This window comes from Eleutherodactylus coqui, chromosome 10 (genome assembly GCF_035609145.1).
Source record: "Eleutherodactylus coqui strain aEleCoq1 chromosome 10, aEleCoq1.hap1, whole genome shotgun sequence".
NCBI classification, from domain to species: domain Eukaryota; kingdom Metazoa; phylum Chordata; class Amphibia; order Anura; family Eleutherodactylidae; genus Eleutherodactylus; species Eleutherodactylus coqui.
In genome coordinates, this window is record NC_089846.1 from 102,446,111 (window position 1) to 102,464,120 (window position 18,010).

Below are 18,010 nucleotides of genomic sequence, written 5' to 3' on the forward strand. Positions count from 1 at the left end.
TGGGGTCCATTTGCTTTCCGCTCAACTGACCAGCGTTTAGCTGGAAGGAAAAAAGCTGCATGCACAACCCAACACATGCACCCATCCTCTATGAAACCATCCTTAGGCGTCCGTAACATCGGCGTATTTGCAAGCGCAAAATTTGTGTGCCGAATACACAGAAAATAGAATCCATTGGTTTCAATTGGTTCAATCACATTTCCGTATTTTGCATGTGCATTTCTTTCTGTATTTTGTGTGGGATCTGCGACGGAGGTTCCAACGGAGATGTGAAACCACCCTTATTAGGACTCTATAGAAGGTTGTTGTATGGGACCACCCTTTTTGAGACAATCAGTCCATTATTAGGGCTATATCATCTAGGGCAACTGCAGGGTAAGCCTAGTCATTGGTTGTTCGCCTTCCTGGCTTCTCGGATTCTGTATTGATTGTAGTTGGGATCAGTTTTTAATTACATGGTGGATTTTAGAGACTGCATAATAAAGGTCATGGTTCAATTTCAGTAATAGTTGATTTTGTTGTCTGACGTAAGTATTGTATCCCAGAAGAAAGCAACTAAGCCGTATGTGGCAGCGAGGGATGAGAGAGGAAGAAGTCCTCATTCACACACATAGTCCATCTAATGGACATATTATATCCTAGTGATGCACAGCTCACACCCGGACTTGATTGAGAGGTACTGCTCAGCCTTTCCAGTGTAAGATTCAGTTCTAAAGTCCTTCTCATGAAGGAACACATGATGTATTGTAGAACTGAGGGCTTAAGCAGATGGGTGTATGCATTTTTTTTGGGGGGGTTGACTATTCAAACTGCGCTATAGCACATGACTTTGAAAAAAGTGGGAAGAGCGGTCCTGTACTTTCTATCTTGCATGGTATTAACGTGCGAGAATCCTGCTAGTGAAAACCAAACTATTGAAATGAAGCCCTGAGACTGAAAGAACATGAACATCCTCCACTAATTAGTATGGTGGGCTGGGGGACAGGGTGAGAAAATGATAGCAGCTTAATCAGGGGCCAAGCTCAGGAGAAACTGACAATTGGGGTGAATTTACATGGGCAAGTGTAATATCATTCTGAGAAACTTGGATCAATATTGCTTGCAAACCGCAATTTTTTTTTAATGCGAGAGTGATGCATTTTGCAAGAGAAATGCATCCTATTGCATCGCACTCTCATGTATACGCAAGTGCAATGTGTTTTTTTTTTTTTTTGCTCCCATAGGGAGGAATGGGCAATTCTTAAACAGAATCGCTCAAAAAATTCTACATTCTGCAATTTTTCTATCCTGGAGAATAGTTGCATGTGAAAAATCGCACAAATAAATAGACCCATTTAAAATGATATATATATTTTTTTCCCATTCAATTCATATGCATCTGGCAACGCAAAAGAAATCGCACGTGTAAATGGCGACTTCACACGGACATATTTGCACATGCAATATGCAGTGAATAGAAGTCATCGGTTTCAATGGATTCATTCACATGTGTGTAATCTGTGTGGGCATTTCCGGACACGCAAAAAAAAGATACAACAAGCTCTATCTTACTGCACATTTGCGCACCAAATGTCCCCTATAGAAGTCAAAGGGAGGTGGGGGGTGGGGGGCGCAAAGGATGTGCGTGAAACACTGTGTAGTTCTGCTGGATAAAGAAAACATCTAAAACATATTATCTAGAGATGAGCGAGCATACTCGCTAAGGGCAATGGCTCGATCGAGCATTGTCCTTAGCGAGTACCTGCCCACTCCGGAGCAAAGATTCGGCTGCCGGCGGGGAGCGGCAGGGGAGAGCGGGAAGGAACAGCGTGTGAAGCCGGTTATGCCTGCATAGGGGAAAATTGCAGCAAAAATAGATGATGCAAGTGATGATGTGGTCAAAAATATCGATATTACTTAAGTCCACAACTTAATTGTATTACTTAAGTTCAACTTGAATCCTAGATGTACTTTAAACCTTCCAAATGTGAGGATCTTCGTGTGCAAAGAACTGTGAACGGGAATGATAACCTCCAGCAATGAACTATAATGCAAATGTGGGGTTCAACTTTTCTTAATTTCTTTAAAAAAAAAGTTTGTAAAATGGCACCAAAAGTTGAGAACCTGTAAAAGATTTAGCTTCTATTTAAAGATCTATTAAGCAGCCGCAGGTATCAGCCATCTCCCTGCCAGTCAGATTAATCCACTGGTTTAATTTACGGTTAAACTGTGAAAAACTAATCTGAGTTGGTCAAATGTGTGTCCTAAGTTCTTGTCAGTGTGAAACTTTTGATGATGCAGAATTAAAGATATAGGATTGTGTAAGAATGTCTCGCAGACCTTCCAGCGACCGGCAATACTCTAGCTCTAAAAATCCTTTTGGACTAAAAGGTCAATTTCTCGATGGCTCTTACTTGAAAGGGAACTCAAATTAATGTTCTTTCTGAGAGGCAAATTGAGCAAAGATTAAAATCAGGAAAGCTTAATGGCTTAAAGTGATTACAAAGTTCCGGGCAGCATTCTGTATACTAGTATATTCTATACTGGACCCATTCCGGAAGGAACGCTAAAAAAGGCATTGCCTACGCCCTTAATAATTAGGTTACCCATAATTGTTTTGTTAAGCAGCTTCTCATAGTCAGCGCATCAAAGTAAGTTGTAAAAAAAAACTGTTGTTGGTGTTTTACAATTTTTTGTCTGATCCGTTATCATTCGTTATGCTAGTGGGCAGTATACTTACTGATGGATTCACGGGGGAATTAAAAAACATAAAGGCTAAATCGTAGCAGACAGTTATACATTGAGACATTAATTATGTGCTCTCTTTGCTTGGAGTGTATAAAGAATGAATATGTAATACGCGCCAACTGAATTTATATTCTGCATTGTGTCACTTGGCGCGGGCATTTATAATAGCAGAGCCGCTCCAGCCCTGTGTGGCCTGCTATTCATATTCATATTTACTTACGATGGTTAATACGGAAATTCATTCTCCCTTTAGGCATGCCCGATTCTAGGTTAGAAGTCCCAGATTCCTGATTTATCGCCCTACGCTACAGTGTAACCTCGTCAGCAGGCTGGATTTGCACATAGGTGCTTTTCACCAAAATGTCGCAGCACTAAAAAGGGTCCAGACCAGAGGCATAACTAAAGGCCCAGGGCCCGGATGCAAATGTTCAACATGGGGCCCCCTACCTCCACAAGTTTCCTCTGCCTCGTTTGATCTCTTAAGTCCATCAATAGATCATTAGCAGGTGGGGCATTGCTAAAAGATTAGGCAGAGGCTAAATGTAGCGGGCCCCAATGAGATCTCTCTCACTCACTCCCCCGCTACCCCTCACTCTCCCCCGCAACCCCTCATCGTCCCCCCCGAATCTGCTTGGACCAGTATGCAGTTAATCGAGAAGAGCAATGCTCGCTCGAGTAACTGCCTTAACCAAGCGGGCTCGCTTATCTCTACTAATCATCCATTTCAATTGGTGTGACTGTGTTTGGCGCACACAAATATACTGATGCACGAACAAAAAAGCAGCGCCCAGGCATGCGCAAATATGCATATGCTCATGTAAAGCCTTAGGCCGCTTCTGACAACCGTATTTACACTCGGTTTTGCACACACAAAAATTGTGCACACATTGTGCAGCGAATAGAACCCACCGCTTTCAATGGGTTCATCCCCAATGTTCTTGACATGCTCTAAATGTGCGCAACTAAGGCACCATAGGAATCTATGTGGGTGCACCTGATCCCTGCGAAACTGCGCAATTTCAAGGGAAAATTGTTAATCTAATTGGGCTGCACAGAAATGAGATGAAACGGTAGAGAATCTATTAAAGGAACTTTGTGCATCAATAGCGGTCCAGTACAAAACAAAACATAAGTCCAGTTCAGCCTATAAGGGTATGTTCACACATCATGGAGAAAATCCATGTGAAAATCCACACTAAAATCTGCATCCGGATTTCATGTGGATTTTGACTGCAGACTTCTATGGGACCTTTGCTGTGCAAATTCGCAGAAAGATAGAGTAGGTACCATTTATTTGCGCACGCATGAAATATGTGCGTAAAAACGTTAGTGAAGATGAACCCATTGAAATAATTGCTTACAATGTGCTCTACATTGCTGCGGAATTTCTTAAAGAAACCCGCAGCTGAAATTTCGCAGCAAATCCCTGATGTGTGAACTCACCCTTAGGCCTGATTCACATGACTGTATGTTCGCGACTAATGTAGCCATGTTAAAAAAAAAATCACAGTCATTTAAAGCAGTGCCTCCCAATGTATTTATTCAGATGAGCGATATCTAGCCGCATTAAAGCATTGCGCCGAGAATAATAGACCATCGGTGACTGATTTTATACGGTGCATGAAAAGATAGGTCTTGTCTTATCTTTTGCCGAGATACGCTGGAAGCTCCCTTAGATTTCAAGGGAGCTGAAAAAAAGGACGGAAGGGAGTTTAGCTACGCCCAATGCTGGGAAATGATTACAGGTTCCTCTATTTAACCATTACAAGTGATTCCGAGGATTTCTGCCAACCGAGGGATTTCCATGCTGCAGCGTATTTTTTCGTGTGAATGGATGAGAAAATGCAGCTAAAGCTCAGGACTTGATCGCGACTATTTTTCATTCATGAGATTTTTAGTCGTGATTAGAGATGAGCGAGCACGCTCGTATAAGTCAATTACTCGAGCGAGCCTCTCTCCCCCCCCCCCCCGCCACCCCCCGCCGAGCACGCTCTGACAAGAATGCAGTTACTCGAGAAGAGCGAGGCTCACTCGAGTAACTGACTTATCCAAGCGTGCTCGCTCATCTCTAGTCGCGATCGGCTGAGCATAAAAACGCATGAATGAGGCCTTACTCTGCAATGTTACTCGAAAGGAAAACCAAAAGTTCCCATAAAGTAGAAGCAAATTAACTATTTTATGGAAACACTTCAGCCCCAAAGCCAACCTGTAAGCTCTATATACACTTTGGCTGCTCCGGTGGACGGGGTAGAGAGATTCCCCTCATGGAGAAACTTAGTTGGTTCTGAGAAACTTCCTTGTGTTTCAAGTAAGTACTGCATATCATTTCATAGTGCAGAAGTTGAGATATTGGTTTAGCACAGAGAACTGAGGCTTCAAGACAGCAGAAATGGGACATTCTCTTAGAATAGAGAGAGTAAAAGAGTAAAAGCCCTCCGCAAGTGACGCCTGTTTTATTCCCAGGAGAAGATTAAAGTTTCATTTGATACAATCCGTACTGCCAAGTTCCTCGCTCCTGAACATGTGAGTGCCACGTGCCTCCTGTTTTCATGCAGCGAGCAGCTGCCCAAGTATTTCTACCTAATAAATATTGCAAGCTGTCTGAGTGTCTGAGAACACATCATGGGTACAAAACGAAGAAATACTGCGGCTCGAACCACTGGGATTCTCCCTAACACTTGGCTTCAACGCAACGCATAAGAGAGTTGCTACAAAGGTAGGGTGAGCGTACGGTCCTCAGGGAGTAGCAGAAAAGTAACCATTTTGAAGATACTTTACCAGATCAAAGTAGCCAAAAGTCTACTGGATACTTGAAAAATCGATGGCAGATGACATTTTTTACCAATGAGGAAATGGTGTATTTGAAAATGAAGGACCTAAAAAACAAAGGGGACTGCCCTGGGATGGAGAAAATACTGTATAAGCTGAGATCTTATGGGCCGTCTTCTGTAATCGGTTTTCATAAGCATGCCTGTATAACGGCTTTATAGATACACTGCTCACATAGAATCTATGTGCTAAGATCCCTGATCATATGGGGTGGATGTACATTATATACAAACTGTCACACGTGCAAAGTCTCAAATTCAGAATTAGCCTGGGGCTACACAGCGACTTTATCACTTTATTCAAGATCACTGTGCAGAATAGTGATCTTGAGCATGTACTACCAAGTGTGAGTCGCAGGTTGCAGCAACTCTAACTCATAGGTAGCAAAAAATCCATCAAGTTTAGATTTTTTTTGTGACCTGCAAGTCACGTTCACGGCAACCTGCAACACACACTTACAACTTCATTAAAGGGGTTGTCCCGCGGCAGCAAGTGGGTCTATACACTTCTGTATGGCCATAATAATGCACTTTGTAATATACATTGTGCATTAATTATGAGCCATACAGAAGTTATAAAAAGTTTTATACTTACCTGCTCCGTTGCTGGCGTCCTCGTCTCCATGGTGCTGACTAATTTTCGCCCTCCGATGGCCAAATTAGCCGCGCTTGCGCAGTCCGGGTCTTCTGCAGTCTTCTATGGAGCCGCTCGTGCAGAATGCAGGCTCCGTGTAGCTCCGCCCCGTCACGTGCCGATTCCAGCCAATCAGGAGGCTGGAATCGGCAATGGACCGCACAGAAGAGCTGCGGTCCACGGAGACAGAGGATCCCGGCGGCCATCTTCAGCGGTAAGTATTGAAGTCACCGGAGCGCGGGGATTAAGGTAAGCGCTCCGGTAAGCTTTCTTTACCTCCCTGCATCGGGATTGTCTCGCGCCGACCGGGGGGGGGGTTGAAAAAAAAAAAACCCGTTTCGGCGCGGGACAACCCCTTTAAGTTTAAGGGGTACCGTCATAGGAAAAAAAATTCTATACTTACCTGTTCCTCCCCTGTCAGTCTTCTTAAGGCATCTTCTCCTTGCCATTCTTCTCCTGGCTCCTCCAGTCCCCTGAGTCACCTCACCTCCAGCCGGCTGGATCTTCTTCTTCCTGTTATGTAGCGTACCTTGTCGGCATTCTTCTTCCTGCAGGTCAGTGTACCCGGTCACTAGTGATGTAGCGTTCACGGCACTGCAGGAAGTGGACTGTAGAAAATGGATGCTGCATAACAGGAATAAGAAGATCCAGACGGCTGGAGGTGGGGTGACCCAGGGGACTGGAGGAGCCAGGAGAAGATGGCTGTGCATGGCTGCAATGGTGTACAGAAATCATTGGTCGTTCCTAAGTCATTGTTGGCCCTAGCCTTAAATTGTGACTGACAGTACATTACAGAATTTATACAGTTTGGTAGCTGGAAAAATATCAAAGCTCCCTATACAATGATGTGCCAAAAGTCCTGGAATAGCAGTATGTACATTGATTATGAAGTGGCGGTACCTCGGGGGACGGCTTGGGAATACCCACACCTGTATAAGTTGTGAGGAGTTATCTTGTGAGTGAGGGTGAACACTGACCTGCATGCTCATGGCAAAGCAATATGAATTATAGGAGTTCAAACGAGGCATGATAGTGGGTGCCAGATGGAGGCAACATCCCATTCCCATTATCTCAATCTACATCATAGAAGGCATCACCACCCACAGTGGACAGCAAGGTGGCAGCTCATTGTTGTTCAACCATCAGCGTCTGGCTAGAATTGTCGATGCGATAAGACAAACGACTCTGGCAGAAATCACATCCATATTTAATGCAGTAGACCCTACATGCATATCCCACAGGCAAGTGCACCATTCTTTAGCTTCCATGGCATATATGGGAGCAAAAGACCCATGAGAGTGCTTCTGTTAAGACCACAACACCGGACACAGCGCCTCACCTGGGCTTGTGAGGTTGTTAAATGGACCCTAGAGGCATGTGGAGTGCTTCAATGAGTTATGATACCAATTGTTTCAGGCTGATGATAGGGTTTATGTGTGTGGTGCAGACCCCATGAAGCCATGAACCCCAGTTGTCAACAAGGCATTGTGCAGGCTGCTGGCGGTTCCATACTGGTATGTGATATGTTCTCTAGGCATGGGTTGGGTCCATCGATGCCTGCTACATTTCACTGCTTGGTTTCCATTTTCAGCTCTTCATGGACTTCATGTATCCCCACAATGATGTGATAATCCAGCAGGACAATGCAGCGTGCCGTCAGGCCGACCTGGTCCAGAATTAGTCTGAAGAGCATTCTGGAGGGTTCTTATGAATAGTCTAGCTTGTATATTCACCCAAAATGAGCCCAATTGAGCATTTATGGGATGCCATGGAGAGGTCTATTTGTAACTGAGATCCGGCACCTAAAGATACCATGGAGCTATGGGTGGCTATCTAGACGAGACGACTCAACATCTCTCCAGATGTCCTCCATCCACTTGTAGACTTGATGTCCAGTTGCTGCACTCTGCTGGGCTAGACAGGATCCTGCACAATATTAATTTCTGTCCTATAACGTTTGGCATGTCAGTGTAATTGCTTCATATTGTCCAGGTTTCTGTATGGCCAGGTTCATACTTGCTTCATTTTTATTGATTTTATTTTTTTGTTCCACTGATCTGATGGATGAGCCGATGTATAAAATTGTCAAACTTTGTATTATTTTTTTTAATAGGACATTTTTAATTGCTGTATTCACGGGATCTAAAGACATAGCGGATTGCATAATGGACCCTGACTGAATTGATTCAAAGAAACGTATCAGTTTGCATCCCGTATAAATGAATGGCATTAAAGGATCCCTTCTACATGTCAAAACATGTAAAGTCAAATACTAGATAGGATTTGGCCTTAAATGCATGTAAGGTTATATACATCTATAGAGGCAGACTTGCTTTGGGGCTCTTGAATGGAGGGAGTGCAGCAAGCAATTAGGTGGTAATTGCTTGGAGTTCACAGAAAGGGTCATCCTCACTAAAATAATCACATGTTGGGGTAATACATCTTCACTGGAGTCAGGTAAAAAAAGACCGGCAAGGGGCCAGGGAAACATTGGCATGGAAGTTAAGGGGGTATTGAAAGGTGAGTACCTTTCTTTTTGATATTTTGCAACAAACCAAATTAAGGGTCCTAAAAACTCCATTTAACCCTTTGCAATCCAATTTTGGATTCAGGGTTTCCTAGGGGGGCTTTCTATTTCTGTCATTATACAATGGCGCCATCTGCTGGCTAGAGCCAGTACTGCAGTATGGGACATGCTGGAGAGGCCCCCCGACAACAGAGCGGCCAGTAACATGCAGTAAGAATACCCTGCCGGACATCTTCCAACATCAGAGCTGTACAGCCTTCAATCAGAATGTTTTTAGACGTCAGACAGTGGATTGGAAAGGGTTAACCAAGCGGTAGTTGCGCATATTTCTAAGTCGCATAACTCGCATGTTATGAATAAGGCCGGGCTCACACGAACGGGTCGGATTCTGCTTGCGGATATCCACAGTGGGAGGCCTGCGAGTGATCGTGTAAATTAATTGCGAAAGGTCACATATGTGTGCGGCTTTCCGCACGGTTGTACACGTATAGACAGTGTATCATCCGCACGGAAGAAAGCTAACAAGCAGGGAAGGGCATCAGAATATCGCACACTCGACAACCCAGGCAGAAAATTCATATTCTCTCTCACTCTGTCCCCTCTTCCCCAGCTGGAAAAGGCAGGTACACGTGTATGCCGGCTGGGCACAGGGTCGGATTCCGCTGCGGCCTCCCGCATGCAGAATCTGACCGGGCTTAGACAAAGTAGTTTAAAAGTACTCATTGAAACTTGTCTATATCAAGGATTGAGCAACAATTATTGCTACATGTGTAAAAGAAAAAAAAAAGCTTTGGTTTGCAGAACAGAATAATTTAAGGCAGCATTGAAGTGTAGAACAAGCTGTTAGTGTCAAGCATTGACTATAAATAACAAGTCCCCCCAGGACAATGGCTCCTTGTCTCTCTTTGGCAGACCTCACTTGAAAGAAAAAATTTACAAGTAGTGAAAATATGCCACATACAAATATAGTAGGACTTGTGTCTCTAAAAGTGCTAATGGGTGAAGTTGCAGACAAATGATAGGAAATGATGTGTAAAACGGATAAAATTAGGTGGATGTAGATGTCTATAAATTCGCTCCCTCATTTGGTAGTCTGCTACCTGCATGGTGAGAGGATGCAGCTATCTGCCCTCCTTAGTCAGTAAGTATATGGCCGTTTTCGGTGATTGTTTTTATGTTTTTATATTTCCCCTTCTGTGACGTATTTATAGTAGTATAGGGACTCACTATAAGCAAGGAACCTTGACGCGGTTAGTAAGCTGATGTATCTTGGCCAAAATCCAACCAATGCCTTGCATTTATTATCTATTATTCACATGCAGTGTGGCTTTAAGACTCCAGGGGGAGCCCAGGGTGGCAGTACCAATGTGGTTCACTTTTTGGAGGTGCAGGGCAACCCGCCGAACTATTATAGTGTCATTAATAGGTTGCTGGTCTGCATAGTGCACTACATGTATCAGAAGGTCTGCCACTTTGTATCCACTCTGAGTAGGAGTATACGCCAAGCAGCTACCCCCTCTATATTAAGAGGCTGTGTGAGTGGCTGTCTCATCGGTGTCCCTCACAGGTGTAATTAGCTCCATTTGGTAGTCTGCTACCTGCATGTTGAGAGGATGCAGTCTTCTGCCCTCCTTAGTCAGTAGGTATACGGCCATTTATAGATGTCTATAAACAACCAAGCCATAAAGTAAAACTTGGCAGAGCTATCTACCATAGACCAAAAACCTGAACACTTGTGATATCAAGACTGTCAGCGGAGTAGAAGGCATTCCTCCTTACTCTTCCAGTAGGGTTAACCACTAGACTTTGTTGGGTCCTCTCCTGAGAGTGCATGAGGCACCTGTAGTAAGTACACCCTCAATTATTGGGCTTCAGAAGCAGACAGCCTCTCCTTATTAAGGGGAACCTGCCACCTCAAACTAAGTTATGGTTTTGTTAGGGGAGGTGAAACGGAACCCGGGGATGTATCTTTTATACTCACCCACTCCCCCTTCCCACACTGATGCCCAGTGAAGTCCACGTGTGCCAAGAAAATCTGACTCTTTCAGAGTCCTATGCATGCGCTCTCCCTTAATGCACTAGATAACGAGGTACTTAGCAGGTAAGTCAATGAATATTACTTTACTTGCCTTTCTGTTTGCTTACTTTCCGCACAGTCATTGCTGCTTGCCTCTTCTGATATTCAGAAATTTCAAATCCTAGGGAATGAGATGGAGGATTAATTTAACCTTCATACAATAATAATGTCCCAGCAACACATCTCACTTGTAAGGTAATATGGACTTTAGACCACAGCAGATAGTGATCATCACTTTTGTACCAGAATATACCAGAGTCAATGGCAATATTAAAGACTTTCTTAAACATGTACAGGGAAGGCAGAGTCGGGATTCCCTGCAACGCAGCCACAACTGCTGTCCCTGCCTACTTGTCCCTCTGGGCTAGGCCCCGGGGCGGCAATTGGGTGATGGTCCCTACTCTGAGCTAGGGAAAACGACGTAAGACACCACAGCCCCTGGAAACAGAGAACAAGAATGCAAACAGACAAACAACCAAAGCGTAGCACCAAGGCAAACAACAAACCAGTCCAGGAGCAAGCCAAAGGTCCAAAGCGCTAAGTCAGTCAAGGAAGCACAGTACAGGCAAGGGAAGAACTCAGTCAAGTCAGGGGGAAAGCGGAGGTCAATACCACTATCAGTCTGAAATCACAGGGAAACGCTGGTGAGTGACAGGAAGCCTAATCAAACACTGGCAGTGTCTGGAAGAAACTGAGGGGTTTAAATGCTGTCAGAGCTCCCGCCCCAGCAGCTGATTGGGGCAGAGAGTCAGACAGCAGCAACCGTAACAACAGAGTGCTGGGAGAACCTCCCCCAGCACTAGCAGAACAAACTAAGAGAGAGGAGGTGCAGTCGGCTGTCATAGCAACAGGAACGCAGCACCAGGCAGCAGCCGCCACGTCCCGAGCACCCCCGTGGCGTATAGGAGCCGCGCGGCCAGGAGTAGTACCCAGTGTCGGGGTTCCCCTCTGCCACACACCAGCCGCAGGAGCAACAGTGCTGGCAGTGTGGGCACGGCGACCCCGAGAGCCACCAACCCTGACAGTAATGCTAGAAATATCTAAGATCCTGCATACAACCATCAACCTCCCGGGCCTCCGTTAGAGGACCAGAGGTTCAGGAAGACAAATACCACCCATGGGGGTGTAAAGATAAATTATATTATATATATAATTTGACCACTGAGAACCATATTGTAGTTTTACAGTAGTTACTTTTTCTTGCCAAAGGCTAAATCGGCATGAGAAGTGGGAATCACTTTCTTAAGCTCCGATGTACTGAAACAATTTGGCTTCCCATCCACCACTCGATGTGACAGGCTATGTAATAAGAAGAAGTATATTCCAGTGTACAAAGAATATGGAAATCCATTACTCATCCTCAGGCATAATAGGAGTGAAATTGAGAAAGTGCTTAGCAATCTATTTCATAAACCTTGTCTATTTACCTTTATTTATGATAATTGTACAATTGCTATTAGTATCAATTGTGACTAGAACTGCCGATAACTAAAAAGTAGGTTTAGTGCCAAAATATCCCTCCTTTTTATTGCCTCATCTGTATTTATTGTTATTGTTCTACCTTGGCTTCACTCAAAGGCATTTATGTTTTTAATGTAACAGAAGACTAAGTAATCCATTGTAATTGTCTTTTCATTGTAATGATTCTTTTCCCTTGACTGTTTCTTGGTTTTATTTTGAATATTGCTTATAGTAATGTTCTGAATATTCCTCGAAAGTTGTCTACTCCCATCACACAGACAATAATCATCCAGTAACCACAGCTTGAATTCGGGTATAAACATAAATTAGTACAAAGTTTTCAAATGAATATAAAGAAGCAAGAAAATGCTGCATCTGAAAATGGATTCATGTTCCTTATTGTGCGAAATTCTGTGTTTCAGACAAGTATAGTATTGCAAATTGAAGTAAGACTCCAAAATATATCCCTGCACAACATTAATTCATCTATTTTCAGCAAGCAACGTTCTAAAAGCTTCCCATAACCAGCCACAAGAAATACAACATACTAAAGTCTTAGGCTAATAGAACACATAACTGTAAACCAAAATTACTGCCAAAAACCTTTAGCATCCAAATATTTCCATTTTCTTCCTCCTTTACAAGGTTGTGAAAATGAAGCTCCATTTTGGATCCAATTTAAATAATAAATTAAGGATTTGCGCGAATATCAATTTCCTTTAATCTTGGGTGTATTCCAATAATAACCTGTGAATGAGTGCAGAGCAAAAGCACACGATCTAGTGCAACTTCAGGTTGGAATCAAAGCTTAAAATGTTTAATCCTCCTTATTGTTAAATATCCAGATGCTAAGTTCTAGAGGTGAGCGAGCACGCTCGTTTAAGGCTGATGCTCGAGCGAGCATTGGTCTTCTCAAGTAACTGAATACTCGTCCGAGCAAATGCGGGGGGGGGGGGTGGCGGGGGCGGGGGGAAAGAGATCTCTCTCTCCCCCTGCAGCCCTCCCACATTTGTTGGACGAGTATTCAGTTACTCGAGAAGACCGATGCTTGCTCGAGCATCAGCCTTAAACGAGCGTGCTTGCTCATCTCTAAAGCTAACGTGTTTCTAGGCCTGTCACCTCTTCTTCAGAGAGCTGGAGATGAACGCGATGGCTTCTGCTGAGAGACATTGCCGTCATCCATCGAGGGATGAAGAAGAGGCAACAGGCCTCAAAATGCACTTGAATGGAGAGGGCACAGTCCTGGTGCAGCGAGGCTCCATGTTTTTACTCTATGGGTGATACTAAGCTCTCCCGGTAGGAGCCATCATGTTCACCTCCAGCTCTCTGAAAATAATGGTGACAAGCCTCGCAATGTTTTAGTTTCTTGATATTAACAATAAAGAGAATTACATTTTTCAAGCTATGGAGTTTTAATTTCGACTAGTAAAGTCGCAGCACTTCTCATACGTTGGCTCTACACTCCCTCACATGATTCTTCATCACTGTCCATACCCATCTGGATGACAGTGACCTAGAAACAGCAGCACTTTACATACCTTTCTACTTACTGTACTTGATATCTCCATTGATTACCTGTTCATAAGGCTATCCAGGTTGACAGGCAGTTCCACTAATGGGTTTCTATAGTTGCCCCGGGAAAAGTTCCATCTCATTTCTATTTTATCAGAAACTGGCAATAATAACAACTTTTGGCTATCCACAGTGGTTATAATGAGAATTTTAGCATTTGCTAACCTACAAGAGTTAGTAAATATATAATTTGAAAATTACCTACTGTTTAAATTAAATTTTGGGGGAAATTTTTGGTGTTTTTTTGATAATTTTCCATGTCATTATATTAAAAAAACAAACTGAAATCTTGCCAATTTTACATATTGAACTTCTTAACAGACTTTCTGTCCTATAGAAATTACATTTCAGCAGTCATCTTATTATCATTACAGGAGTTTTAACCCCTTAGGGCTGAGTCAGACTAGTGATTTTTTTGCCCGTCTATGTGCGCAAAAAATGCACTCCACGCATGGTAAAAATGCACGTGACCACAGCTCCGTGCCCATTGCTTTCAATGGGACCGGCGCTGCAGCCACCCCATTGAAAGTAATGGGATACAGGCAGCCCCCGCAGTGATTTTTGGGGAAGGAATTGAAATATAAGCCCTTCTCTGAAAATCATCCCTAGCTGCTGTAAAAAATAAGAAAAATATATACATCACCTCTCCGACGCTGTCGGGCGTCGGCGCATTTTCTCGCTAGCTCCCCGGCACTGTTTGATGTACTTTTCTCCTGGCTGGGGATTTAAAAATCCCTGCCTCCAGAAAGTGCTGGGTCTGATTGGCTGAGCGCTCATCCAATCACTGGCAGTGCTCAGCTATTCATTGAATGACAGCTGAGCGCTGCCTGTGATTGGTCACAGCGTTCAGCCAATCAGAGGCAGCGCTCGACTATTCATTGAATTCAACAGACCCATGTAAATCAGTAAAGGTCATTTGGTTTTGTTTGCTACAGAGCATTAACTCACCAATTTTCTCATCTTCCTGCACCATCTTCCTTTCTTCTCGGAAGGCACGCAGCCACCTCAACTTCTCCTCTAGCTTCTTGGCAATATAAAGGTGCATTTCTTCAGTTTCCTTGTTATGCAGTTTGAAGGCATTCTTCACACTCACATTGAAGTCTTCATCCCGCCCATCATCTACCTCTATGACGTCAAATTTATCCATGTCCATTCGGCCCTTGTAGTATAGAATGTCTCTCCGGATTAGGTCCTGTGAACAGTACAAGATAAGTCTACCAGAAGGAACTGCAAAGTCTACTGTATATAATAGTATGAATTTGTAATCAAAGGCTTATACATGCAGAGTCACTTAATGCCAGGTTATATGCATGAATAAATCACATACTATATTATTGGAGTGTAACTGTCATTTAATTTTTAAGTGTACAAAATAAGTGATTCTAAGCATTTTTGCCATGTGTTTTATTAGCCTATTCTGCATATTTTTCCTTCAAAATTTCTTCTGCTATGTAGGCAGGTGAAGACGTTGCTAGGAAGTTGCTATGGAAATCCATATTCGTCTGACAGCATAGCAAAAGAGGGCGCTCCAGGTGTGCCTGCACTGTTCTCTCTAATGCAGGCACAGCTTCAGTGCCATCTACAGCTATGCTGTTAGGTGAATAATACAGATTTCCCTAGCAACAGTGCATTGGGTCTGGTAGGGAGAGGGTGCTGTGAATGGGAGAAGCCATCTGCAGCACAGAATGGCTTCTCCTTCACAGCACTGGGGACGGAGCTGCTGAGACCCGAGACAAATAACATCAGTGCAAGGGAACAGAGCAGTGGGGTACAGAAGGAAAAAATAGAGTTAAAAATAAAAAAATAAAACATTTATTAATACAGTGTTAAAAGGGAGCTCCAGCTGTGCCTGCACTAGAGAGGAAAGGGAGCTTTCTTTTTTACTATGCTGTTAGGTGAAAATGTTTTTTTCCTAGCAACTAGCAGAAGAAAGGTTTTGAAGGAAAAATGTACAGAATAATCTAATAAAACATCTGCAGGGTGCACATCTGATTCTCAATTCTCTCAGGACAGTTGGGAGGAGCCTGCTGCCATCTATACTGTGTTCTATGTACTGTACACATAGAACCACAGATTCTGGTATCTAAATGACTGTAACACACATGGACATATAATCATGTTGTAGAACGGTGTACAGCAAGAGGAAGCAGTAGAGATCTTATTTCTGTAGCTAAATCACAGTAAGCAGTGACTTACTATTAGTTTGCAGGCAGCATCCCGAGTCTCCCCTCTGCTCTGCATATAGTTCAATGAGCACCATGACTCATCCCCCTCCTCTACCTCCTCTTCTGTAGTGTGCATGTCTCCTGTCAATCATTTGACAGCAGGCACTGGACAGCAAGCTATGAGGAAGGAAGACCCCCTAGTGGGCAGTGCTCTAGAGGGATTTTTCAGCATAAAAAAATATGTAATTTTGGGTAAATTAAGTAAATTGCAGCTTTGCCAGTTATCACATTGAATACCATATAAGCCCAAACTGTTGGAAAAGTTAGAGAACGTTTAAAAAAATGTGTGTGAAACTAAATTAAAGCTGGCCATACACAATCTGGGAGCCAACCAGTGCTTCCACTGACCAGAGGCAGGGAGTATGGCAAAGGTTGGAAATTCATCTTATGTTTAGGCAATGCTTTCCTTAATATAGGGCAGCTACCTGACTTGCCATAGGAATTTACAGCAAGGCCAGCAACTGAAATAGCTTTCTACTCATTTCAAGCACTATTTTTAATGAACCAGCTGTAGTAGCGCAGTCATTGTCAATCTTTTTACTTTGAGGGAATCATTAAAAAAAAAACATTTCCATTTTGGGAAACCCCTAACAATTACCCAAATAACTGCCCAATCCCTACTCCAAAAGTGGCAGATCATGAAGATCCCCAGATTTCAACAGAACGCTGGTTGCCTTCACTGACGTAGGGAGAAGACACTTTGATCAAATTATACTTTAGTTGACTGGCAAAAAAGTACAGAAATATGACATGTTCTATGCTTCCTGTTATTTCCTCTGTACAAAGGAAAGCGCCTTATCCAGGTCTTAATTTTATCAATGTATCCTAACTAGAGTTGAGCGAACATACTCTGCCGAGCTTGATGCTCGTTCGAGTATTAGCGTACTCGATGGTGCTCGCCACATGAGCGAGCATCACGTCGTGTTCGACCTCGCCTCCACTGTGACGTGTGAGTTTTGGCCCCTCCCCGCTGCAACGCTGTGCATGTCAAGGGCAAATTTTCGGCTGGGAGGAGAGAGAGAGAGAAGAGATAGAGGGAAGAGAGAGAGGGAAGAGAGAGAGGGAAGAGAGAGAGGGAAGAGGGAGGAATAGAGAGGGAGGAATAGAGAGGGAGGAATAGAGAGGGAGGAATAGAGAGGGAGGAGAAGAGAGGGAGGAGAAGAGAGGGAGGAGAAGAGAGGGAGGAGAAGAGAGGGAGGAGAGAGGGAAGAGAGAGGGGGAGGAGAGAGGGGGAAGAGAGAGGGGGAAGAGAGAGGGGGAAGAGAGAGGGGGAAGAGAGAGGGGGAAGAGAGAGGGGGAAGAGAGGGAGGAGAAAGGGAGGAGAGAGGGAGGAGAGAGGGAGGAGAGAGGGAGGAGAGAGGGAAGAGAGATGGAAGAGAGATGGAAGAGAGATGGAAGAGAGATGGAAGAGAGATGGAAGAGAGAGGGAAGAGAGAGGGAAGAGAGAGGGAAAAGAGAGGGAAGAGAGAGGGAAGAGAGAGGGAAGAGAGAGGGAAGAGAGAGGGAAGAGAGAGGGAAGAGAGAGGGAAGAGAGAGGGATTTAGACTTAATTGAGCAACATGCAAGACTATTATGGTTGTCAAAGATCAACAGAAACCTGATGGAAGAAAGCGCTGAAGAAAAGGCCCCTAAATTCTCATGCCTGTTGCCCTTAAATGTCACTTCCCATGAGGGATGTATAATAAAAGTAGGAATTAACTTGAAGGGAAAGTCCTCACTGTCCAATGTGGAAATGAAAAAAAGGAAAACCCTATCAGTCTGGAAGGTCAGGAAAGTGTAAGCTGCAATCATTTGGATGAGCTCCAAGAAGAGGCAAGAAACCATATGGAGAAAAGGCTTCTGCTGCTTTAGAAGCTGTCAGGCATGGTGCAGAAGGTTTGTGAGATAGCAAGGTGGCTAAATGACTTCTAGCCGGGAAAGCAAAGAGCAACAAAGATATCAAACTGAGAAGTCATCTTT

The 18,010-nt window shown here is 43.8% G+C and overlaps 1 protein-coding gene across 1 annotated transcript in view; it reads right to left on the reverse strand.

The window, feature by feature from the left end:
• LOC136580797 (uncharacterized) overlaps positions 1-18,010 on the reverse strand; it is a 390,741-nt gene that overhangs the window by 3,067 nt on the left and 369,664 nt on the right. The window contains exons 12-13 of the mRNA XM_066581655.1: positions 14,775-15,018; positions 10,846-10,914 (exon numbers count right to left, since the gene is read on the reverse strand). Coding sequence (XP_066437752.1) covers positions 10,846-10,914; positions 14,775-15,018 — 313 coding nt within the window. The remainder of the gene's footprint in view (positions 1-10,845; positions 10,915-14,774; positions 15,019-18,010) is intronic.